At 41.3% G+C, this 25,277-nt stretch overlaps 2 protein-coding genes across 4 annotated transcripts; both read left to right on the forward strand.

The window, feature by feature from the left end:
• Positions 1–6,669: 6,669 nt before the first annotated feature.
• Positions 6,670–12,936, forward strand: LOC117253575 (flavin-containing monooxygenase 5-like). The gene is made up of 11 exons (XM_033621109.2): positions 6,670–6,777; positions 8,277–8,415; positions 8,565–8,753; positions 8,862–9,027; positions 9,224–9,366; positions 9,455–9,654; positions 9,801–9,936; positions 10,022–10,241; positions 10,333–10,405; positions 11,176–11,428; positions 11,521–12,936. Exons 2-11 carry the CDS (start codon positions 8,284–8,286, stop codon positions 11,668–11,670), a joined length of 1,662 nt encoding a protein of 553 aa, XP_033477000.1. The 5' UTR covers positions 6,670–6,777; positions 8,277–8,283; the 3' UTR covers positions 11,671–12,936.
• Positions 12,937–16,812: 3,876 nt separating this feature from the next.
• On the forward strand, positions 16,813–24,226 carry LOC117253488 (dimethylaniline monooxygenase [N-oxide-forming] 2-like). 3 transcript variants are annotated; one of them, XM_033620972.2, is made up of 12 exons: positions 16,813–16,831; positions 17,764–17,895; positions 19,111–19,244; positions 19,467–19,655; positions 19,770–19,935; positions 20,104–20,246; positions 20,392–20,591; positions 20,727–20,960; positions 22,813–22,934; positions 23,022–23,094; positions 23,211–23,280; positions 23,368–24,226. In XM_033620972.2, the coding sequence occupies exons 3-12, from the start codon at positions 19,113–19,115 to the stop codon at positions 23,737–23,739; spliced, it is 1,701 nt and encodes a 566-aa protein (XP_033476863.2). In that variant the 5' UTR covers positions 16,813–16,831; positions 17,764–17,895; positions 19,111–19,112; the 3' UTR covers positions 23,740–24,226. The 3 variants fall into 3 exon arrangements, with proteins under 3 accessions (XP_033476863.2, XP_033476864.2, XP_078024597.1); XM_033620973.2 differs by lacking the exon at positions 16,813–16,831 and adding an exon at positions 17,571–17,589; XM_078168471.1 differs by lacking the exon at positions 16,813–16,831 and having other exon boundaries at positions 19,102–19,244.
• Positions 24,227–25,277: the final 1,051 nt, after the last annotated feature.

Consider the following 25,277-nt stretch of genomic DNA (forward strand, 5'->3'; position numbering starts at 1 on the left):
AACATTTCTAATTATGTTTTCATTAGTGTGTAATCACCTGAAAATAAGAATCGCTGTGTTTTTGTTAGCTTTTTATGAACCCCTCATGTCAACACAGGGAGCAGATTCTCTTCCATTGAGCCCAGCATGTTCCACTACCATGTTTCTACAGTAGCCTAGAAAGGACAAACCAAACACTGGCTTTAGAGAGGGCAGTTTTTTTTTGCATTTTTTCGTTACCTGAAGGCCACTGTAGGTTCATATACACATTTGAAAAGAGAGGTGTGAGCAGAGTGGTATTAAGTTGGTTGCAATTTGCAAACTTACCACTAGATGCCACTAAAGTTTACACACTGCTCCTTTGAAGTCAGAATCCAGCCGAATTCAGCCCTCATTTTGAGATTTCGATAACTAGGCTGCCGTTAGTAAAACGTACAAGATTTTTAATCAGCGTAGACCACAAGAAACAGATTTGTCCACATTATTTCCTTCAACTCTAAGTAAGCTTTTGTTGCTGAGGAAGTGTTAATCGTGTGAGCCCTCCACTTGAGGATTTGACTTAGATATACCCTGTATACACTACAGAAGAAAGGTTAAATAATCAGTCAAGCTTTATTCAATAAAAACACACGCAAACAGCAGTAAATAGTACAACTTTACTACATTTTACTAAATACTGTTATGTAAAAGTAAATGATGCTGTTCCCTGTTCAGAGGGTCAAAGTGTCCATTAACAACTGCTGTTTAACAGCTGCTCACAAACCTGATTGTTTCATAGCGTGCTCACAGCGTCCCCTCCTGTTCTTAAACTTTTATTTCTACTTTACATCTGATAGGATTAAACATTAAATCATCTCAAGTAGACACACCCAACCCCTCATAAACTCTAAGTGGACCAATATACTTTCCTTATTGACTTTGGCATCCCTATTTCTTTGAAAGTATCACTGTTGCATTACCAGTCGACCAAAGCATATCATAGATTACTGATTACTAATCAACTCTGAAAGATCACATATGCGCAACCTCATTATTATCAGGGGATATACGTCAGAAGTCAGAAGTGTGTGGAATCCTCTTCTCTGGGCACTGACAGTTTCAAATAGTGTAATGAGGCTGAAGACTAACATAATGTACAATACATCTGTCCATAAGAGAATGGAAAAAAACATACTGAAGGTGATAACTGTATATCTTTACATCTTCATTGTAAAGTAATAAACCGTCCGTTCACTAAATATAACCCTCTAAACTGATATCACAGTTTGGCTCGTTGGTAAATGAATCACATATTTGCTGTTTTAATGAAAACCAGACTTTGGTAGACTTGACATTACATGAGCAATTTGAAGTCGTCAATCCAGACCTTCCTCTGATTTCATCATCTCAAGATGTGGCTGCGTGTTATCAACAGTGCAGGGAAATGAAACGTGCCTGAAATGTGTTCAAGTTGATAAACGCGCTCTGACTGAGGCTGATGTTAATTAAGCTCATGAGCCCACCCATAAAGTCTCAGCCCAAGCTGACGTACTGAGACTTTTTAAATGTATTATTTATTTATATTTGCAATTGAATCACAGGGTCAACCTGATTTAATTTTTGTTATTGGTTCTTACAGTCATTTGGGAGATTTAAAGGGATAATGCACCCAAAAATGAAAATTCAGCCATTATCTACTCACCCATATGCAGATGGAGGCTCAGGTGAAGTTTTAGAGTCCTCGCATCTCTTGCAGAGATCCAAGGGGAGAGGAGGTAGCAACACAACTCCACCTAATGGAGGCTGATGGCGCCCCAGATTCAGATGTCCAAGAACACATAATTGAAACCACAAAATATCTCCATACTGTTCGTCCGTAGTGATCCAAGTGTCCTGAAGCCCCGACATAAAAAGTTGTTTGGAAAAACGTCATTTGAACTCTGTTTTTAGCCTCACTGTAGCCTGTAGCTCTAACAGGACACTTGGATCACTATGGACGAGCAGTATGGAGATATTTTGTGGTTTCAAAACTTCACCTGAGCCTCCCTCGGCATATGGGTGAGTAGATATTGGCTGAATTTTCATTTTTGGGTGCACTATCCCTTTAAAACATTTGTTAGAATGTATAAGGGGCACTTTAAATCAACACCTTCAGGTGATGGTTTCCTATCACCTGAAATGAGAGCTTGCTAGATTTCTGCACTGTGAAAATGCTGCTAAAACACTGGCATTGTACTTTGTTTGCCCCAGCCAGTTTAGCAAGCACTATAATAATTACAGTCTGATAGATATGATCGACTGGTTATTCATAAAGTTAGACAAAAATGTACCAGAATGTGTAACTATCCACATCATTTCCCCCCAGCGCTGTGGCAGCACCTAGTTTAATATTGGCATCGAGCTTGGATGAGGACACCTGGAGTGCTGCCAGTGTTCCTGGATCAGTGATCACAGTTTGAAGGTCAAGTTTTGTAACCTTCAACACGACTGTAATGAATGGCACTACAGTGTGTACATACAGGAGGTCTCGACACACAAGAAAGTCTTCTTAGGCAATATCACGTGGCACTATGGGTAGATTTCTCGTGACTTTAATCTTGAGTCATGGGTTTTCATAATGTTTTTAGATTACCCATTAATTCTTTGTTAAAGATTCACAAAGGCAATAATCAGTAAAGGGATAAACAGCCAGACTGATTTATACCCACGCACTGGCTGCTGTTTAAATGACGCCAGCAGTCGAGATGTTGTAACACAGAGGGGTGTTTGACGTTAGCAGTGTCATGTTGACTGATATGTAAGCCATTTGGGGGCACAGCATGAGGAGAGCTGTGTTAAAGTGTCTGCTGTGCAACATCTGTGCCAAATCTGAAGAGCAAATATCACTGTTCACAGGCAGGAGATGTGTCATTAAAGCAGTGGTGACCCCAATGGGGGGGCAGGGGGGCCATGGCCACCCTGGTAAAAATTGCTTTTCCTTTTCGTGACGACTGTAGTGGGGTTGATTTTTAAATATATATACAGTCGTGAAAAAATTAGGACACCCCATTAAACATTCAGTTCTTTAATAACAAATGTTCACATATCGATGTCTGATCTTGTTTTTCTTTATCTCTGGGAAAGAAAGTGATTTAATTGCAGGTAAACAACAAAAGTTAACCTTGTTTTACTCATTAAACGAAAGATATCAATAAAAATGCATATTCTAACTGAGGAAAAAGTTAGGACACCCTACCCCCTAATAGCTAGTGTTACCCCCTTTGGCTGAAATAACTTCAGTGAGACGCTTCTTGTAGCCGTCTACCAGTCTCCGACATCGGTCTGAGGAGAGTTTGCCCCACTCCTCAATGCAGAATTCTTTCAGCTGTGAGATGTTTGAGGGGTTTCTTACATGTACAGCCCGTTTCAAGTCACTCAATGGGATTAAGATCTGGGCTTTGACTCGGCCATTCCAGGACTCTCCATTTCTTAGTTTTCAGCCAGTCCTTGGTGGATTTACTGGTATGTTTTGGGTCATTGTCATGTTGCAGGGTCCAGTTCCGCTTCAGCTTTAATTTTTTTACAGATGGTCTCACATGTTCATCAAGCACCCTCTGATAGACGATAGAATTCATGGTGGATTCTATGATGGTGAGCCGGCCAGGTCCTGCTGCAGCAAAGCATCCCCAAACCATGACACTTCCACCTCCATGCTTCACAGTTGGTATGAGGTTCTTTTCCTGGAATGCTGTATTGGGTTTACGCCAAACATGTCCTCTCTTCTGACGTCCACATAATTCAATTTTAGACTCATCTGTTCAAAGAACATTATTCCAGAAGTCCTGGTCTTTGTCTATGTTCACTCTGGCAAACTTCAGTCTGGCCTTCATGTTTCTCTTAGAGAGCAAAGGTTTCCTCCGTGCACACCTCCCATGAAAGTTAAACCTGTGCAGTCTCTTTCTGATTGTAGAGGCATGCACTTTCACATCAACAGTAGCAAGAGCCTGCTGTAGGTCCCATGATGATACTTTAGGGTTTTTGGAGACTTCTTTTAGCATCTTGCGGTCTGCTCTCGGGGAGAACTTGCTTGGACGGCCAGACCTGGGCCTGGTGGCAGTTGTTTTGAATGTCCTCCACTTGTAGACTATTTTCCGGACAGTGGAATGGCTGATTTCATATTCTTTTGAGATCTTTTTGAATCCCTTACCAGACTCATAAGCTGCTACAATCTTCTTTCTGAAGGCCTCAGACAGCTCTTTTGATCTCACCATGGTGTTCACTGTCACTTCAGCAGTCTGGAGCACACCAAACTAAATGTCTGAGGTTTAAAAGGGCAAGCCTCCTTCAAAATGCTGAGTAACGATGTTCTAATCATGTGCACCGGATGTGATACACCTGTGTGTGATTTTAGCCATTTTAAGTGGGAATAAATGTGGGGGTGTCCTAATGTATTCCTCACCAGAAATTGCATTTTTTTAAAATTACATTTTACAGAAAGTTATAAAAATCTTTTCTTAAGTTTTAATTGTTTAGTTATATTACCTGAATCTCCCAGTATTGTTAGAATTGATATTAAATATCCATATGTCCAAAAACACACAGGCTTTCATAGGGTGTCCTAATTTTTTCACATGACTGTATATATGTAACTCATCTGTTTACATTTAGGCTTAAAGTTATGCATGTTTTAGGGCAGGACACTTTGAGTGACAGGTCGTCTGTCGATAGTGTACTCGGCTTCTTGGTCACATCCAACCCTCGGCCCTCAACAGTGCCAGCCTCTCACTCAAATATGGTCACTTCTGGCTCCAAAAAAACAAGATGGTGACAGCCAAAATGCCGTAGTTGATGCTTCAGCACGGGAGTCCACAAACCAATGGGTGACGTCGCGGTAGTTAGGTCCTTTATTTTTACAGTCCATGGTCCCCACAAGTCTCCCCTAAACTTGCAAGGGCCTGTTCTCAGTAAATGTTTGGTTCTTTACAATCAATGCACTCCTTCAAATTAAAGCTGTGTACTTGCCTTTTAAGGAAAAAGATCATATATATAAATGAACAAAACACATTAAAACAGAATTATTGTGGAACTTAAAATGTTAGTCTATGCACATCAGATAATTAGTAATATTAACTGTTTTAAAATACCCTGTATACTACAGCAGGATAAATGAATCCCTGAAATTTATGGCCTTTGGTTTTGGTGTGCTGTCGCAAGATTTTCAGTGGCCCCATTTGGCCACCCTTATGAAAAAATTCTGCAGGCACCACTGCGTTTAAAAAGGTGTTTTAGCTTATTTGCAAGGAAGCAAGAAATCAAAAGATTAGCCCACAAACACGTCATAAATCCTGTCTTTATTGTCAGATATGTATCATAACATGAAGCCGTTGGAGCATCCCAGTAGCCCACCAGGTAGAGCATGTACCATTGAGGCCAAGTCCTTACTGAGTCTGGCCTGGGCCCTTTGCTGCATGTCATCCCCTCCGTCTCTCCTTTCTCTGTCACTATCTAAATCATCTAAAAGAAAAAATTGCAACTGTTGAGCATAATTGCTCATATTTTTCCAAAAAGGTTTGGACTAAAGAGATTTGAAGAAAGGTAAAGGAGCTGTGGTGCATACTGTTGCACCACATCCATTCATTTACTTCATGTGCACAGATCTAGTAACTGGCTGACTTTTGCTGGTAAGGACACGACCGCTCTTCCAGGGTGAAGCAGATTATTTAACAAGTTGCGCAACAGCTGGCTCAGTCTCGTTCATTGTACACAGATTTCTTGGTACTGCTAGAAACCAGAACAAGTTCACCCTAATTTCTATGTGTGTTGGACAGTAATAACTTTTCTATTGATTTGTACCATGATGAGTAATGTAGATCAATGACATCTGTGTAAATGTATGAACTACATTTGAACCTTAAATTGAACCCATTGTAGACTTTCAGTGACCTCTCACATGCTGTGCCCTCTCTCTGCAATAACTGACCACTGAGTGAGCGATAAGATGACCAGCGAGTGATGCGGTAGCTTCCATTCTTTTAGTTTTCTCAGCCTTCTGTCGCAAATCTAAATATGCTGGATGGTGATATTGTGACCAAATGATTTTTATGATGATTTGTGTTGTTTTATATGTTGATATTGCAGTGATACTGACACTTAAGGAAAAGATGTTCATCACAACGATCACGAAATAGATTTTGCACATTCCACGTGTCACCTGTTTACTTCACGACCATGAAGAAAGATGCATTCTGTTTGTTTATTCAGCTTTCAGATATTGTCAGCACATCTGTTCTTGCACATTATCAAACATGAAGACAACAATATATTTCACTGCACTCAGTTTTGCCTGCTATATACTATAAATGATATTGTGTGATTCCTGTATAGACTCTATTCCTAATGTATATACATATACCTGTATGGTCATGTGATTACACTGTTATGTTCACTGGATTTTAATGTGCTGCTCAATATTCACTGAGGGCTTGTTCTTGAATGATTTGATTGTAAGGATTTTTAAATAAACGGGGAACAAATGTGAAACTGTCTCATGTCATGATAGACAGATACACATGACAATGGAGTGATGTGCACAATAGTTTCTCAGTTACTCATCAGTATTCTTCCATCCATGTAATCTAATTCAGAGGACACAAATTGAACTTTAGTCAAAATCAGTCCCACTAGATTTCAGTAAACACAACCCAGCTGGTGCTGCCTTTTTTGGGCAGAAAAAAGAGAGGGAGATTTTTTTTCTTGATTATCATCTTACTATAAAAGCATGTGCACAGGTGACGCCCGTCCCCATTGGCCCTGCACAAGAAAGGACAGACAAGGATAGAGGTAAGACGGAGAGCTGCTATACTTATATTTCCGCTAAAGAATTCAATTTCTTAAAATTGTTGTGGTTGAGTAAGTTGTTAATATGTCAGTGAGATGTCTTCTGTTACCCATTCATGTGCAAATGATTAAACTGCAACGTGACTGTGAATCAAACAAAAAAGGTTTGTGCAGAATAGGTTTTTTTTTGCACATTTCGCAGTGATAAAATCACAACACTGAATCTTTGCACATATGTAGTGTAATAAGTGTACGATCTGCTCTTAATTCTACTTGTAACTGAGAAAGCTACACGGCAGAACCTGTATTTAGTGCAAAAGAGTTCAGTTTCACTGCTCTGTGCTGCAGGCCATGCAACCAGACATATTGTCAAAGTCATTTTATAATTCAGTGCAGTTTCAACAACAAAACAACAACAAAAAAATAAAGAAAATCATGAGACAGAATGAAATGCAGATGAGAAACCCTGGCTCATCAGGGTTGTTCATCTGCATTTCATTGTGTGAAGCTTGATAACAGGGATTCGGAGCTGTTGCCTACATTTAACAAAAACAATGTGCATGCAGCATGCATGTAGTACGCAGTAACATTTACAACCTACAAACCCTCTAAGACTAACCAAGACTAAGTCTAACCCTAACTACTACATGGTCTCAAGACATTTATCCATCACTGCAAACATTGATGAAGGATGTAATTTAATGTAACTTGGAGTGAAAGCTCAGTTCAGTTCTTTGGTTCTTCAAGTTTTTTTTTTTTTAAACTAAGTTTTTATTTCAATTCCAGCAACTTATGCAATCATTTTCAGAATTTACATTCTTTTTTCTGGTTCTACAGCTTTGCCTATGTGGCTTACAGGCAACAAGAGGAAATTAAAATAAACCAAGCACATCCCAGCTTAAAGTATTAATTTCTAAATGAAACAAAAGGTATAAATTAGGAAAAGGGAATGTCTGACAAAAAAGACTAAATAAAAAAAAGGTAACGGTAAAGGTTAGGGAGGGGAATTACGTGTGTGTGTGTGTTTACAGTGGCATGAGTGTATGTATGCATCAAGAGGTGAGTCAGGTCGGGGAGATAGAGATACATATATACTGGAAAATATGAAGGCGGATTTCGATCACTTCACTATGTTAGTAAGGCCACAGCAGGGCGTTATCTTTGAATAATTACTTCTCTCTGGAGTTGCAAGGAGCAAATTATCTGTTCCATCTCGTAAATTTCCCATACCTTCTCAGTATGCTGGGGGGGGGCCTCCAAATTGGCACAAGGTTTTAATGTGATTCCAGCACACATGCCTTCAGTTAGACTGCTGGCAAAGCAAGACCATACATGCACTAAATACTGCTCTAATGCACAGTGGCATTCACCGAACTGTCTCACAGATTACAGTGGGCTGGAATGACTTCACACATTTGGCGTGATGTACTTGGGAATGATGCACTTATATGTGATGACAGCCATGAGTTTAAAAAATATATTTTTCTCTTTCCGTCCCACAGCTCCACCATGGTGCACAAAGTAGCAGTGATCGGGGCAGGCCCCTCTGGTCTGACCAGCATTAAGGCTTGTCTGGATGAGGGCATGGTGCCAATCTGTTTCGAAAGCAGTGATGATATGGGCGGACTATGGAAGTTCAAGGCAGGTCACCACTCCAGAAATAAAAAACAGCCTTTTTGTGTTTATGCTTTAAGCTATCCAAGTTGAGAGCTGAGGGATCACGTTGCTGCCAGATCTCACTGTTTCCTTTTTCCCCACATTTCCTGTCATTTAAAACCTCTTATCTGCAGGAGGTTTCAGAGCCAAACAGGGCTAGCATCTACCGCTCCCTTACCATCAACATTTCCAAGGAGATGATGTGCTACAGTGACTTCCCCATCCCTGCTGATTACCCCAACTACATGCACCACTCTAAAATCCTGAAATACTTCAGGATGTATGCAGAACACTTTAAACTGCTGCAACACATTCGCTTTCAGGTAACAAGATACAGTAACAGTGAAAGAAGTGTGTGGCTCAGTAAATGTTTTCACTGCAGTTCCAAACAATCCACAAACTAATCTACTGCGTGTGTTTTTTATATTTAGACATCAGTCAAGAGTGTTAAACAGAGATCAGACTTTTCCCGCACTGGTCAGTGGGAAGTGGTGACAGAGAACAGAGATGGACAGGAGGAGAGGCATGTCTTTGATGCCGTCATCTGCTGCTCTGGTCACTACACCTACCCTAACCTGCCGCTCAAAGACTTCCCAGGTAAAAACATATAGCTTGCACATCTCTTGCCCAGGCAAGATGTTGCATCTATTTAAAATGAGGCCATAACAAGCACCATTTCAGGATCCCGTTGTTTTTCACTTCTTGCTGTTGGAACAGGATTCCAGTATTTCTTGTAACACACAACAAAAAGGAGTAACAAAACATATAAAGACAACGTTCTGCTGTGTTTCAGGAATTGAGACGTTTGAAGGCAAATACTTCCACAGCTGGGACTACAAGGGGCCTGAACACATGATCGGGAAGAGAGTGGTGGTCATCGGCATTGGTAACTCAGGAGGTGACATCGCTGTGGAGAGCAGCAGAGTGGCAGAGCAGGTTGGCGGAGTCTTTTCTGATTGCTCTTGTCTTCCTTCTTTTTAGTTAATTCATGCGTGTTTGTGTCTGACTATTGCTCTTGTCGTAGGTGTATATGAGCACTCGTCGTGGCGCCTGGGTCATCCGTCAGGTTTCCGACAACGGCCTGCCAGTGGACATGAAGTACAACACGCGCTTTGTCCACATCCTCTTCCAGCTGTTGCCCATCAACATCCTTAACTGGATTGGCGAGAACAAACTCAACGCCATGTATGACCATACCATGTATGCCCTCAAACCCAAACACAGGTAGGTGCTGTCAGGACTACACAAACTATGACTCTGCATAAAGTCTGACTTCCTCACATTGTTGCAGATGCTGAAGCACATTCAAGCACTGAATCTATGTCCAGTATTCATTTTACAGTATCTTGCTTCTTCTGCTGCCTCCTCAGACTCTTCAGTCAGATCCCAGTGATCAACGATGACCTGCCGCTGAAGATTCTGTCTGGGTCGGTCATTATCAAACCAAACGTGAAGGAGATCCGTGGCTCCACCGTGGTGTTTGATGATGGCAGCACTGTGGAAAACGTTAGAGAACTTTGTATCCAAGGATACTTTCTTTATTTCGAGCATGATTAAATCTTATCTCTAACTAATACCATCCTTGTTACAGGTGGATGTAATCGTGTTCGCCACAGGCTACAGCTATGATTTCCCTTACCTGCCGAGCAATGCTATGTACAAGTCCGGGCACCGTGTGGGTCTGTACAAGCACGTCTTCCCTCCCAACCTGGAGCACCCCACTCTGGCTATTGTGGGCTTCATCCATGCTCTTGGAGCCATCATGCCCCAGGCTGAGATGCAAGCCCGCTGGGTCGCACGTGTCTTCAAAGGTGAGGCTTCGTGTTCATTCTATCATCTGCCACTAGTCAGATTCCAAGCAGCCTATTTACCCATGTCTGTCTTCTGTCTTTTGCACTTCAGGGCAGAAAAAGCTGCCCTCAAACCAGGCCATGATAAAGGCTGTGGAGCAGGACACCAAGGACATTTCCAAAAAGTAAAACTCCCAATATTCTTTTGCCTGATTATTTGTTGCAACTAACATTGTCCCAAATTCTGTTATGTCCCTCTGGAGTGAACAGATGAGAGCACTTGCGTTTTTAGAGCTTCATTCATTTTTTCCTTTCGTCCACTTACAAAAAATTTGACAGAAACACAATTCTTAAAATTAAATTAATTTATACATGTGGAAACACCCCAGTCTGAGTGCACACAAAGAATGCTATGTTTTATATAGATGACTGCAGGGATGATGTTTTTTGGTAGGCCGACGCAGGAGTTAGCATCGTCCTGCAATGATTGGATTTTGGATTATTGCCTAAACTAAACTCTGTGGCAAACAAACGTTTATGTTATTTACATGTTTTGTTCAGCAAATTAATCTTCTGAGGTGTAAATGCAATCGCCAGAAGTAAAAAGCTAATGCCACACAACAGTCGCATGAGTTAACATCATCACCACAACGAAACTGATGATGTTCTATAGTCTTATGTAGCCACTTGTTAGCACTTTTTAAAGACACCTTAAAGCTTCAAATTCAAGAGTGGGGTATTTACTGACATTTGTGCTCAGAACTAAATGTGAAAATCTCTTTATATATCTACAGACCTTATTTAAGGTATTCAACAAAAAACATCTTTTTAAAAACCCACTGACTTTGAGACAAGGAAACAAGGAGTGCTAACATGCTAACTCATCTGTGAGCTATTACTATACTGAGTCATTGCTTTTACATTAATTTGGAGTTCTGATGTTTCCTCTCCACAGCTACATTGTGTCAAAGCTGACACCCCTGCAGGTGGACTTTGTTTCCTACATGGATGACTTAGCCGGGGAAGTTGGGGTGCGGCCCAGTCTCCTCTGGCTCTTCTTCACAGACTACACAATGTTTAAGAAGGTTTTGTGGGGACCTGTCACTGCCTACCAGTACCGCTTGATGGGACCAGGGAAATGGGAGGGAGCACGCAAAGCAATCCTTACCCAGTTTGACCGCATGTACCAGCCACTAAAAACCAGACAGGTCTGAGTCCCTACTTATCTGAACATCAAGTATAAATTACGACTGATTGTCTGACCATTTGGCTATAACCTTCTCTCTTCCATCTCTTGCAGCTGGAGGCACAAGAGACCTCCATCGCTGGCCGCCTGTTTAAGCTGAGCCTGACTGCCATCGCTGGAGGAGCTGCTGTCTACTACGTCCATGTGCGCAGCCCAGACACCATCCCTACCCTGCTGTCCAAAATCCGCCCACAAGCAGTCTAAACATGCTGCATCAATCAAGCAATTCGAAACATGCTAAGCAAACACTATATCTTAATCTAGTTCAGTTCACTCCTGATAAGCTGGTGATTATGGCAATGATTAGAGGGGTCGCTGTCTGAGCTGCTGATTAATGCTCCAGGTATTCCATTCATTAGTCCATCTACTGCATCTATACATTTAGTTTATCTAAATGCCTAAACTTTTTCCTAAAAAGAAAAGTGATGCTGACATGCAGCTATTTACATTAAATAAAAAATGTACAGGAGATGTCACAAATCCTGGTTTACATTGTGTATCTACACAATTATTCACAATTAACACAAACACTCATTGCCAATGAGGACTGCTGTCAGCATCCATTCTGTGCAGTATCCTAGTCGTGGTTAAATATAGACGAATAAATGCTTACTAATAGTATAAAGGCAGATTTATACTTGTGCGTCAGCTCTATGCAAAGCCTACGCCGTTGTCTATGCATGTGACCCACGCTGTGTGGGCATTTATACTTGTGGTCTGTCTGTGTCACTCTGCAATTACACCTCCAAACCACTAGTTGGCATTCAGGTTTCTGTGAAGTGCTGTAAAGTTTAATTGATTAAAACTCACCCAAGCAAACAAGAGGATCCAAACTAGGCTGTGCGTTCCAATCCCCACAGTACCATACTATAGAGTATACCAGAGAAAGATTTACATGTCCCAATACATGTAGGTGAGTGCAGTATGCCAAAAATACCAGGATGTTCTACTACATCTGGTCTGATTTTGCAGTTTGCAAGCCAGCATGCTTTTCTGGCTGTTCTGACCCACAATCCTCTGCACAGAGACGATACATCACATCAACTGAGCTGCAAACAGATGACAGCTTGACTGCTGATCGACAGCTGTCAGAAGTCGCAATAAAGGATGACAGTGGATTCAAGTAACTGATGACAAGAAGAAGAGTAATGATAGGAATACTGATTGTCTAAGTTAAGAAAATAATTGTAAATATTACAAACAACAACAGGACATACCTATAAAAATAACCAGAGATGGGACCAAGTCACACATGTGCAAGTCTCAAGTAAGTGTCAAGTCTTAACCTTCAAGTCTCAAGTAAGTCCCAAGTCATTTTTTCTTGGGCAAGTCAAGTCAAGTCAAGTCACAGTTTATGTCAAGTCAAGTCAAGTCCTGTAATAGGTCAAGTCAAGTCCAAGTCAAGTCACTTTATCATTGTAATTTTACCTGCAGAATCTGGTCTTAATAAAGTGAAAAGACAAGATATAAGTAACTGTCAGTAAACATCATTGGCCAATGTGTCCAACCTGTTTAAAAAATATGACAATAATTTGGATTTGCATTGTAATTACTGATATTCAGTAAAATACATCATGGAATCAAACAAAACAGAAATAACTTCATAAAATTATTTATTGATGGCTTTCAGTCTAAACAAGATCACTTCTGCCAACAGTGTTTGAAATATTTTAGTTGCCAAGAAAAAAAAGGCAAACATATAAAAATCTGAAAGAATAAACCTGTTATAGAGCATCAGAAACATCTGTATGTGTTTCAGACTTCATCGCTGCAATGTTTACTTGGCAGGGACGACCCCCATGCACACGCGCGCACACACACGCACACACACGCGCACACACACACTAACCAAGGCAGCGGCCAAAATCACCCATTTAGCTCATTTAACCCTGTGTTGCTCGTTCATAAAATGTACAGCCGGTCTTGTGATGAACCGGTCGGAATGTTCGCTCACGTTTTCTGGGGTTAATGTTAGCAAATAAATTTAAAAACAAGCCTCAGCCTGCGCTCCTACCGGGTAATCAACATTATTTTTTAAATTAATTTATTAATTTTATATTCAAACTGAAAACATGATCTGAATAACACTCAAGTCATTCAAGTCATCGTGTCTTAAGTCAAGTCCCGAGTCTTTAACTTCCAAGTCTGAGTCAAGTCTCAAGTCTTTTATTTTTTGTCAAGTCAAGTCACAAGTCATCAAAACAGCGACTCGAGTCGACTCGAGTCCAAGTCACAATGACTCGAGTCCCCATCTCTGAAAATAACAATGATAGAAATGCAGATGTAATTTCACTGTTGCAAATATCATATGTTAGAATCTACAATCTGTGCAGTTATAACTTTAAAGTTAAACTACATACTTTGCAAAGTATCAACAGCAGAGCTCTCCAGTTTAAACTGCCTCTCTGGTGAACTCGATAAGTGGTGTTTGTTTATCTCCAAGGTAACGGATATAAAAGTTCAGGGCGTAATGTTATGAGACACTATACATCCCAATGTTGTGCATACTGCATGCAACAGTACAAACTTTTTAATGGCAGCTGCAGTGCATACTACAAGTAAAAAGAAAAAGTATGTGATTCAGAATGCACCCTGAGTCTCCAGTGTCAGTCACACACTTTGTGCATCCATTAATCCATCTGACCTTCTGCACTACATGAAAGTCACGCCACTTCCTACACTGAAACACAAAACTGGAAGTAAATGTAAACAGATTTTACAAATGTGGAGTGGCAGAAGATAGATAAGCTAAACCTGTTTTTTTTTATTCCTTTGTAATTTCTTTACTGTCTGTTGGAATTTGCTGAGCTAACCAGATGTGTTTACGTCATACTTAACTTGAAGTCACCATGAATGTGAAAGAGTGTTTTTTTTTCTGTGTGAATAAAGCAATATGTTATACATCTCAGGTGACTTTCATCTTTTGTCCTGCCCTATTGAAATATAATTATATAATAAGATGAAGCGTTCTGAAATACTTTACCTGCAAAGCAAGGTTTAAAGCCCTGAACACAGACGGTCCACCTACACTGGTATCTTCACTTATTTTGGCTGGTTAGATATGTCTAATAGGATATATATTAAACATATATATTATTATATATTTCGTTTATTTAAATGCCTAAACTTCTGTGCTGAGTTTGCATGTTCTCCCTGTGTCAGCGTGGGTTTCCTCCAGGTGCTCCAGCTTCCTCCCACAGTCCAAAGACATGCAGGTTAATTGGTGACTCTAAATTGTCCGTAGGTGTGAATGTGAGTGTGAATGGTTGTCTGTCTCTATGTGTCAGCCCTGTGATAGTCTGACTTTTAGCAAGGAGTCTTAGACTGGTGGTGATGTAGGAAAGTTCTCAGAGCAACTCTGAGCAAGGAAGGGACAGAAACTTGTAGCTTAGTGAGGAGACGTGGTTGACCCTGTAGCTAGGTGTGATGCTTGCTTTTAACAGATGTGATTGGTTGTCACAGACACGCCCCTTTGTGAGCCTACAAGGTGAGGACACCCAGTGGAAATGAAATGAACTGCTGACTGTGAAAGTGTGTGATCACTGAGGGTTGAGACAGACCCAAGTCATCACTGCTGCACTGTTTCCTGTTTTCCAAATATCACTTTATTTCTGGTGTTGTAGCATTAGGTGGGAAATGTGTGTGTGTATCCCAAATGAGATCCGCCACATGTTGTCCCTGCACGATCTAATCTGTAGCAATTTATTTTCTCTCCAAAATGCAACAGATTTTTCTCCTGCCTCTTTGTGTTTCCATTTTCTCCTCTCCCTAAGAAACTCTTAAAGGGATAGTGCACCCAAAAATGAAAATTCAGCCATTATCTACTCACCCATATGCCGAGGGAGGCTCAGGTGAAGTTTTAGAGTCCTCACATCTCTTGCAGAGATCCAAGGGGAGAGGAGGTAGCAGCACAACTCCACCTAATGGAGGCTGACGGCGCCCCAGATTCAAACGTCCAAAAACACATAATTGAAACCACAAAATATCTCCATACTGCTCGTCCGTAGTGATCCAAGTGCTTGCGTGCGAGACCAGTGAAAGCACGTGAACACACATGAACGCGGTGCCCATGTTTCACGGTCTCGCGCAAGCGCGCACACGTGAGCGCGGTGCCCAGAGAGGCAGTCAGAGCTACAGGCTACAATGAGGCTAAAAACAGAGTTCAAATGACGTTTTTCCAAACAACTTTTTATGTTGGGGCTTCAGGACACTTGGATCACTACGGACGAGCAGTATGGAGATATTTTGTGGTTTCAATTATGTGTTCTTGGACATTTGAATCTGGGGCGCCGTCAGCCTCCATTAGGTGGAGTTGTGTTGCTACCTCCTCTCCCCTTGGATCTCTGCAAGGGATGCGAGGACTCTAAAACTTCACCTGAGCCTCCCTCGGCATATGGGTGAGTAGATAATGGCTGAATTTTCATTTCTGGGTGCACTATCCCTTTAAGCCTCTTAACAGTCCTCCACCCAGTCTTAACTTTAAGGGGAAATTCAAAAGAAAATATCACAACTTTGTGAATATGGCCCCTCAGTGACAAGACAGTAACAAGACAAGCTGTTACAGATGATGAATACATGAAATGAATAATGTGTCTAATGTCTGGATCAACTTGGTGCAGTGTAAATAGTGTCAGTTTCCTTTGCCAGTGATTACAATGACCACATTTGCTGCTGCTTTCTACTAAGTGGAACAAGCTAAACATGTCACCCGATGGGTTTTTTTATATTTCAGAAAATGTAGTGTAGCACGTTTGAAACACACCACAAAATCACCACGACACCACAGCTCTCTTTTACTGAATGAGTCTGTAATGATACAACATGTGACAGGGACTGCATCAGTTCACATCCTTCTCTCCTCTCAGAATACTGTCTCTCTCAGCTCCAAATGCAGACTGAGCACAACAAAACATTTATACAATTTCTATAGAACATAAATAAAATGAACAGCATGATCAACATGATCAAGCGTGAATTGAAATGATCGTATAGTGGTTATATATTTTTTTCCATTCATACCTGTAATGATACAACATGTGACAGGGACTGCATCAGTTCACATCCTTCTCTCCTCTCAGAATACTGTAAAGGATGCATAAAATAACGACGTAGAACAAATGACAAAAATAAATATGCCCTGTCTCACATGTCTAATTCATCACAGAGTAAGCACATTGACCTTGTGTGCACTTACACACACATACTCAACATTAGACAAGTAAAAATACACTTTACATTCATTTTATACAAATCCCAGAGAAAAACTACATTTCCCATAACGCCTTGCATTGCCAAGCGCAACTTGATGCGAGCAGCGGCACTTGCAAGGAACACAGTTGAAAACAACGCAACGCTAACTTCTGAGGTAACGTCAAAACGTTTTACAGTACGGACTTGTGCTTTATGCATTACAACTGTCTCACATAGCTCTTCGAAATATCATTACAATGCTGTGTTTTAAACACTAGGACAACTTTTAGAAGCTAATTTGCTCCGTCAACATACCTGTCTCTCTCAGCTCCAAATGCAGACTGAGAGACAACTTCTTATGCGCATGTACCACAGCGCAGCAGGGAGTGTTCACTGACCAAAATACTCAACATGTTCTGATGAAAATAAAGGTACATAAAATATCACTCCTTTGTTAATACTGGAAACAGCCTCACAACAAGGTTATGATTGACCTAACATAATCATTGAGTGTCGCCTCACTGTCAGCAATTGGAACGTACCAACTTACTTATTGAACAGGGGCTTAAAGTTAGCTGGAATACCAAAATACACTATTACAGTAGTGTGGTAGAAAAATAATTTAATAGTATGGTTTAATAATAAATGTAGTAATGCATTAACATCTAAAATGGTAACTATTGATATGAATAAAAATATGACTTGGTCAGCTGTGGAGATGTGTCATGATTTGAGTCCTCTGGCCACTGGATGCCTGTTTTACCCAGCATCCATCGTTTACCTGCACAGGTGTGTAGACATCACTGCACGCTGAATACTTCTTATGTGATTTACCTTTTCATACAAATATGATGGTTGAAAAGGAAGAATAAATGCTCACCACTGCATGGTACAGTGAAAACAAAATGTTCCTCACAAACTCAAGATAACATCGTGAGTGTACAAGTGACTCTGTGGGTGAAGTGCTCATTTACATGCAGAAGCATTTAGATAAGCAGGTTAATGTATTACGCTATGCTAAGCTTTTTATTCTTCAGTGTGGTTTGATGTCAAAGGTTAGCTTTCCCTGTATTTATCTTCCTCTCTGAGTCACCATTTCCTCTCCAGCTGACAGGGTTAAAGTCCCTCCCCTGCAGCACTGTGTTCCTGACTGGTTGATCAGCAACAGCTCAATTCGTTACAGGGTGTACTGCATTTGACCACAGCTGTCCAGGAGTTGAAATCAGCCTGCAGGAGAAGGTGAGAGCACCTAACATGTGCCCCTGCCCACAATGACTCTGTTGACATGCTCAGACACATTTTCTACCTGTAAATCTAATCTGCTTCACTTACTTTAACTTTATATGATATTCCTACAAGTTTTAAACCACTGAAGGATGTGAGCTACTTGGCATTGCTGTTCTTAAATCCTTAAAATCTAGATTTGCTGAAAGGAACCCTGTTTGACTGTGCCAGAGTGTAGAAGTATAGATATGGATCACGTCTAATCTGTTAAAGGCGTCTAATGCTTGCTTGCTGCTGCATGCTGTTTGTGCATGTTTTCTCAACATATATTAAAGTCTGATCAAAAAGCTGTGATTCATGAAGAGGGGTGGATTCTTGTGACTCTTGAGAATCTCCTTTTGCAAGCGTATGAAATTGGCACATGCAGCTCTTTCATGTGGGTTGATAAGAAATGCCACTTGACTGCATGAATATCTCTTGATTTGAAGTGAAAAACAGATTGCTGTGCTCACTGATGGTTTTCATTAGGAATCTTAAAACAACAAAACCTGTCCTTCAGTACAGATGTAACAGGGTCAGTTATACAGCAGTAACATGTGTAACAAATTCAAATGTACATTTATAATATTAAGTGTTGTTGCTCTTGTTATTGCCTGACACGCTCAGGCCTCCGTGGTCAGTATGTTGAACGTCTGATACCCAGTTTCTGTACTCCTGCGTTCACCTTTGGGGGTACCCCACCGATAAAGGAGTGTCTCCCATCTTGCCTCTCCCGTTTCACTGTTGTGCTCCATGAGAGAGGGGCTCAAGTTTATGTGGTTATAATTGACAGAGGATTTTGTTTTTACCTCCTGCTGTCAGAGTTGTCAGGAAGATGTCTACAGCCTGAGCCTCTTTATATCAGCACAACACAGACAACGCTAGAGTGCAGTTATTTAAAAGGCATGCTGTTAAAGGTGGTTTTCACTTTACCAAAATCCAAACCCACATCAGTCCAACGTACAGTAATATACCAAGCAATGCAAGAATGGAATGCACTTCCAAATCATATTGTACAACAAAATAATATGTGGCTTAAAAAACTGCCAAACTTTACTAATTAATGAGTATTCTTTGGTGTGCAAATGTGTCATGGTCATTTCATTCTATTGTATGTTTATTTATCTGTTCGGATTCAGTCAGAGCTGGTTTATTTACCTTGTGTTATGTAAACTATGTCAACTGTTTCAGCAATGGTTCGACGTGTGGCGGTGGTTGGAGCCGGCGCTTCTGGTCTGGTCTGTATCAAGACCTGTGTCGATGAGGGCCTGGAGCCTGTCTGCTTTGAAAGCAGTGATGACATTGGCGGCCTGTGGAATTATAAGGTGAGTGGAGGCACCATTTATTTATTCATCTTGTCACCAGTTCAGGATTTACCTCTGGATACTGTATAGCTATTGAGTTTTCCACCTCATCGAAAGCAAGTCGCACATTTATGACGTATGACAGAGTTTAGCTTGTGCATAACAATGATTATCAGCACTACTGGAACAGTAAAATGTCCGTATCAGCTCTACAGTATGTCTTGTTTCCCTCTGTGTCCACAGGAGGCACTTGAGCCAGAGCGAGCCAGCATCTATCGCTCCTTGGTGGTCAACACCTCCAAAGAGATGATGTGTTTCAGCGATTTCCCCATGCCTGCGGACTACCCAAACTACATGCACAACTCGCAGCTGCTGCGGTACTTCAGGCTCTATGCTGACCACTTTGACCTGCTCAGACATATTCATTTCCAGGTGATTCCTTTTTCATCATGCCCGGAGCATCACTGTCTTTATAAAAGTTTCTACAGCAAAGTCAGAGTAATTAATGCATGTGTGTATGTGTGTGTGTGGATGTGCATGTCTTAGACAAAGGTAAAGAGTGTCACACAAAGGCCGGATTTCTCTCAGTCCGGTCAGTGGGACATATTGACCATTAACAGAGATGGAGAGGAGGAGAGACACGTCTTTGATGCAGTTCTGGTGTGTGCAGGCCACTACACCCATCCAAACCTACCCCTGTCAGAATTTACAGGTTGGTAAACAAATAGAAAACACTTTTAAACATTTCACTCCTCCGTCAAACTGAAATGTTTTGAATTTGATGGAGGACTGAAGTGAGTTGATTTTCCACATATCTGCACATTCTTGCAAGAAATATATTAATATTTTCCTTTGATCTGTGCACCATCTGTATCTCCAGGACATGAGACATTTTCTGGCAGGTGTTTTCACAGCTGGGAATATAAAGATGCAGATGCCTGCAGAGGAAAGAGGGTGGTAGTGGTTGGCATTGGCAATTCTGGAGGAGATCTTGCAGTGGAGATTAGCAGATCTGCAGAGAAGGTGAGACAGAGGAGATTAGAAAAGCCTCGTCATTGTTTGGTAGAGAAGCAGCAATATGTTCTGTCCTGCTCTTGCATTGCACCGCACATTGTTCCACCAAAAGAATAAATGTATTCACAACCAGGCCTTTTACTCTCTTTGGCAGACATTCCTCAGCACACGTCAGGGGGCCTGGGTGATCAGCAGAATGTCCAATAATGGTCTTCCCCTAGACATGATACATATCACCAGGCTCAACAACTTCTTCACATGGCTCCTTCCCAAGTCTCTGCTCAGCTGGTCAACAGAGAGAGAACTGAACTACAGATATGACCATAAACTGTACGGCCTGAAGCCGAGATACAGGTGACACATTTTGACCTAGATGGCATCCATACCTCTATGCCTCGTCATCCCAGTGTGAGCATGGTGGTGTAATGTGACATACTGTTCGTAGCATGATATGTTTGCTTGACTCCCAACATTTCCTGTCTTTCACAGAGTTTTGGAGAAAAAGATTTTGATCAATGATGACCTTCCTGGTCGAATCCTTCAGGGGGCGCTAATAATGAAACCCAATCTGAAAGGATTCAAGGACTCTGGAGTTGTATTTGAAGATGGCACCGTGGAGGAGAACATTGACGCTGTGGTCTTCTGTACAGGTTATAATGGAGGCTTCCCATTCCTGCCAGCCGCTTTAATTAAGGGGCCTCAGGGAGAGTTCAGATTGTACAAGTAGGTATATGGTGGATGGCGCAAAAGTGCGAATGTACTTATTTAATTATATTCCATTTCGTCCTAAAAATATCACCCTAAATCCTACACACTGGACCTTCAACTCATGAGTCAGATATGGAGATAGAGTAGACATAGTCGAGCATATAACTCAGGTTTAGAGGTGCTGGTAGGATGAGAGCCAGGATAGGTGTTTCCCGATTCCAAACTTTATGGTAAGCTAAGATGACCGGCTGCTGGCTCCAGCTTCCTATCATCCCATCTAACTATTGTCAGAAAAGTAAACTGGCGTATTTCCCCACATGTCAAGCTGTTCCTTTAAAGGTCCAGTGTGTAGGATTTAGTGGCAGATATTACTGAGGTAGCAGATTGTATGTACGAGAACTGTGCTGGACGACATGAAGGTGTGAGTGGCCATAGCTTGAGCCAGTGTTTGGTTTGTTCTTTCTGTGCTACTGTGGATCAACATGGCGGACTCTGTGGAAGAGGACCTGCTTTGTATGTAGATATAAACAGCTGATTATAAGGTAATGAAAAACAATTGTTGTTATTTTTAGGTGTTTATAAACTAATGAAAACATAGAAATTAATATTATATACCATTTCTGACAACAGAAACCTCTAAATCCTACACACCAGACCTTTTAATGCTTTTGTTAGTATGCATGTTTAAAAATACTTTTACAAATATATGTATTTACTCAGTGCTTGACATTTACTTGTATGATAACTAATAAAAATTACTTATTGAACAAGCATATAGTGATAAGTCTGACACAAAAAGTCTGGTTCTCCAGAAGGCAACAGGCAACCTATAGGAAAAATAAATCAAGCTTGTATGCATTTTCCCACATCATGTATTTTTAGATAATTACTAGTCCATAGCCATTGGTAGACAGAATGACTGACTGACAGAATGACACACTGACACTTTCCGTGATTATGTACAGCATACCATACCATGACTTAGTCATACCAAACATTAGAAAACACCAACATTGGTCCACAGGGGGAGCCACAGCGATCGGTCGCATTTTAGCCATTTTGAAGCATTTTTCTGTTGTTATAGCGCCACCCAGTTGCCAATTAGAGTTAAATTTCTCCAGTCACCTTGAGGCATCCTGATCTACATATCTACCAAGTTTAGTAAAAATCCATATGGCGGTTAGGCCTAGATAAGAAATGAGCTCTCTAGCGCCCCCATTTTGTTTGATGGGGTCAATAATGGAGGGGTCCCCTCAGATTATGTGTGGTCATATGCCTACAAAGTTGCGTGGTGATGGGTGAAACCCTTGAGATGTTATACACCTTTATGTGATGAGCCACGCCCTCCGCAATATTCATTGCCTTATAGAAGCTCAGTTTTAGTAAGTTTTCCAACTTTTGCCAAGAGGGAAGTTTAGATATTGGTCCCTAGATTATGTTCATCCAGTTTCATGCAGATCGCTCAAACTTCCTAGGAAGAGATCCATTTGAAGTGTTTTTCAAAAAATTCAAAATGGCGGAAAATCTATATATAAGTGGAAGTTATGGGTTCTTGAGGCAAATGTGTTCCTCATGAGGAGAGGCATCTCTGTGCAAAGTTTCATGTCTCTACGACATACGGGGCATGAGATATGCCCATTCAAAGTTTGACATTTCAATCAGTTGCTATAACGCCCCCCTTTGGCCAAATGATGTAATATTGCTTCATTGGCATCCTCCCATGACCCTCTACCACTGTGCCAAATTTCACAGACACACAGTCATTATATAGTAAGATTGTAGGACTGTCATGTATTATTGTAATGTATTACAATCTTAAAGGACGACATTACGGTTGTTGTTTTTATTTTATTTTATTTTATTTTAGGAGACTGTTTCCTCCTTCTCTTTCCCAACCCACGCTGGCTGTCATGGGTCTTATTCAGACAAAAGGACCAATCATGCCCACTGTGGAACTGCAGGCGCGGTGGGCTGTTAAAGTCTTTACTGGTAAACAGTTGTGAGCTTTAAATGTACACACACAAACACTCAGGCCTGAGAGGCAAAATATTTCAGCTGGTGTGTTTTATCTTGAAGGTTTGAGCCGTCTTCCACCTAAAGAGAAAATGCTGGAAGTCATTGACTCTGAGAGGATGAGATACATGAAAATGTAAGTGTCTTCACACTGGTGTCTTTCAGTGGTACAGGCATATCATTTACGTTCTGTCTGTGGAAAGAAAATATCAGTTAAAATATATTGTGTTGAATCTACTCTGTCTTTCTCAGCTTCCACTGCCCGCGACAGGCGGCTCTCCAGGTCGATTACATCCCTTACCTGGATTTCATGGCTGAGAAGGTCAGTTCAGTTCAGCTCCATTAAGTTGTGTTACCATTTGTATTGTATATGTCAGACACAACCATCACGATAACCTTCCAATCACAGATCGGGGTTCGACCAAACTTCCTGAGACTACTACTGACTGATCCTGTGCTCTGGACGAAGGTCTTCTGTGGCCCCTGCACTCCGTATCAGTATCGTCTCACTGGGCCTGGACAATGGGCCGGAGCCCGTCAGGCTATCCTTAGTCAGTGGGAGCGGGTGGCCCAGCCGTTCAGGACCAGAGTGGTACCAGAACCAGAGAGCAGGCCGTCTGTCCTCTTTTCTCCCTGGCTGCTCACATTCGGAGGAGCTCTGACATTGGCTGTCCTTCTGTCTAAACGTGAGATGTTTCCAGTGCTGCAGGGTGCAGCTCAGATTCTGGACAGGTGCAAGACTTTCTTGAGGGACTCCTGGTTCACTGGTTACACACAATAACATGATAAAATCCAGGTCCAGTCTGTGACACAGGATCGAAATCCTTTATGGTGCAGTATGATGTAAAATGTAAGAGACACTGATTATAGGTCCACCTTTTAATATCCGTAATGATCTAAGAGAGTACACAGATGTAATGTAATCTAGTGTTTTTACTTTGTGTGGGGTGTGCAGAGAGAGCCAGCCTCACACTTTTAATTTGGTGAACAAATATTGTGCATATAATAATATGGGGTTATAAAATTGTGAAAGTAGTTTGCACTCTTCTGAGAGATGTGTCAGTTTTAAAGTAACCTGCACACGACCATCCTGACACAAGAAGAATATCTAAAAAGAGAAAAAAATGAAGCCTTATGATGCAGGAAAAACATTTAATTGCAGTATGTGTCCAAGAACAAGTTATGAACACTCACGTGGATCAGACGAAACATGGGAGTTCTCATGAAAGCTAGTTAAAAGAAATAAAACCTGTGTTTTATTACCATTATTCTTATCTTTAGTGTTTATTAATATAACCTTTATTTAAACAGGGAAGGCCGTTGAGAGCAAGCTCTCTTTTACAAGTATGCCCTGATGGATTACTGAACGGGGGCCCAAAGTGTCAGGGGCCTCCAAAGCCTTCACCTTTAGGTCCCGTTTATACGACAACGATTTCAACTGAAAACGGTAAACTTTAGTTACGTTTTGGCCGACCGTTTACACGACAGCAGCGTTTTGGGTGCCTGAAAATGCAACGTTTTGAAAACAGGTTCCAGAGTGCAATCTTTTGGAAACGGCAGTGTCTCCATTGTCATGTAAACTTGTAATATGCCGTTCCTCTGAAAACGGAGACTTTTCGCACATGCGCATTACGGTTCCAGTCACTAGGCATGCGCGAGAAAGTCGACCCTCACAACAACAATGGCAGACTCCCGAGCTCTGCTTGTGCTGCTCACCCTGTTGAATTCATCAACGCTTCCCCATCAGTGTAGATTTACTGTAGCAACTCCACCTTGTCGTCCGTCCAGACAAACGTTTGTGCAGTTGCCATGTTGTTTGTTTATACATCGGTGCTCTGTAGAAGGAAGTGTAAGCATCACACCGCCAACTACTGGCCTGGCATGTATACTGCAGCGTTTTGGTCATTTTTGCGGATCCATGTGCACGGCGATTGTTATCAAAACGTTGTTGGAACTTTTCAGCATCTACGCGTGTCTAAAAAGATGCCGGAAAAACACCCGTCTAAAAAGACGCTTGAATGCCTGTCAGACGCGCCGTATCATAGGAAAACAATGGTTTTACTGGCGTCGCGTTTCTAGAGTTCATCTCGGTGTGATCGCTCCCTTATGCTTCTGTGCATTGATCGCTCTTTTTTTATTGTTTCTTCATTATGTTGTGCCCCTCGGTCAGATGGTCAGATGGTTGATATCTAACCGAGGAGGGTCATATGTGTATATAAAAAAAAATAATAATAAAAAATCACCCTCTCACTCTCTCAGGGTGGTGTCTGCATCATCCTCATCTTGGGTCCTCTACCAGAGGCCTGGGAGTGTCAGGGT

Source organism: Epinephelus lanceolatus, chromosome 6 (genome assembly GCF_041903045.1).
Source record: "Epinephelus lanceolatus isolate andai-2023 chromosome 6, ASM4190304v1, whole genome shotgun sequence".
Taxonomy (NCBI): Eukaryota; Metazoa; Chordata; class Actinopteri; order Perciformes; family Serranidae; genus Epinephelus; species Epinephelus lanceolatus.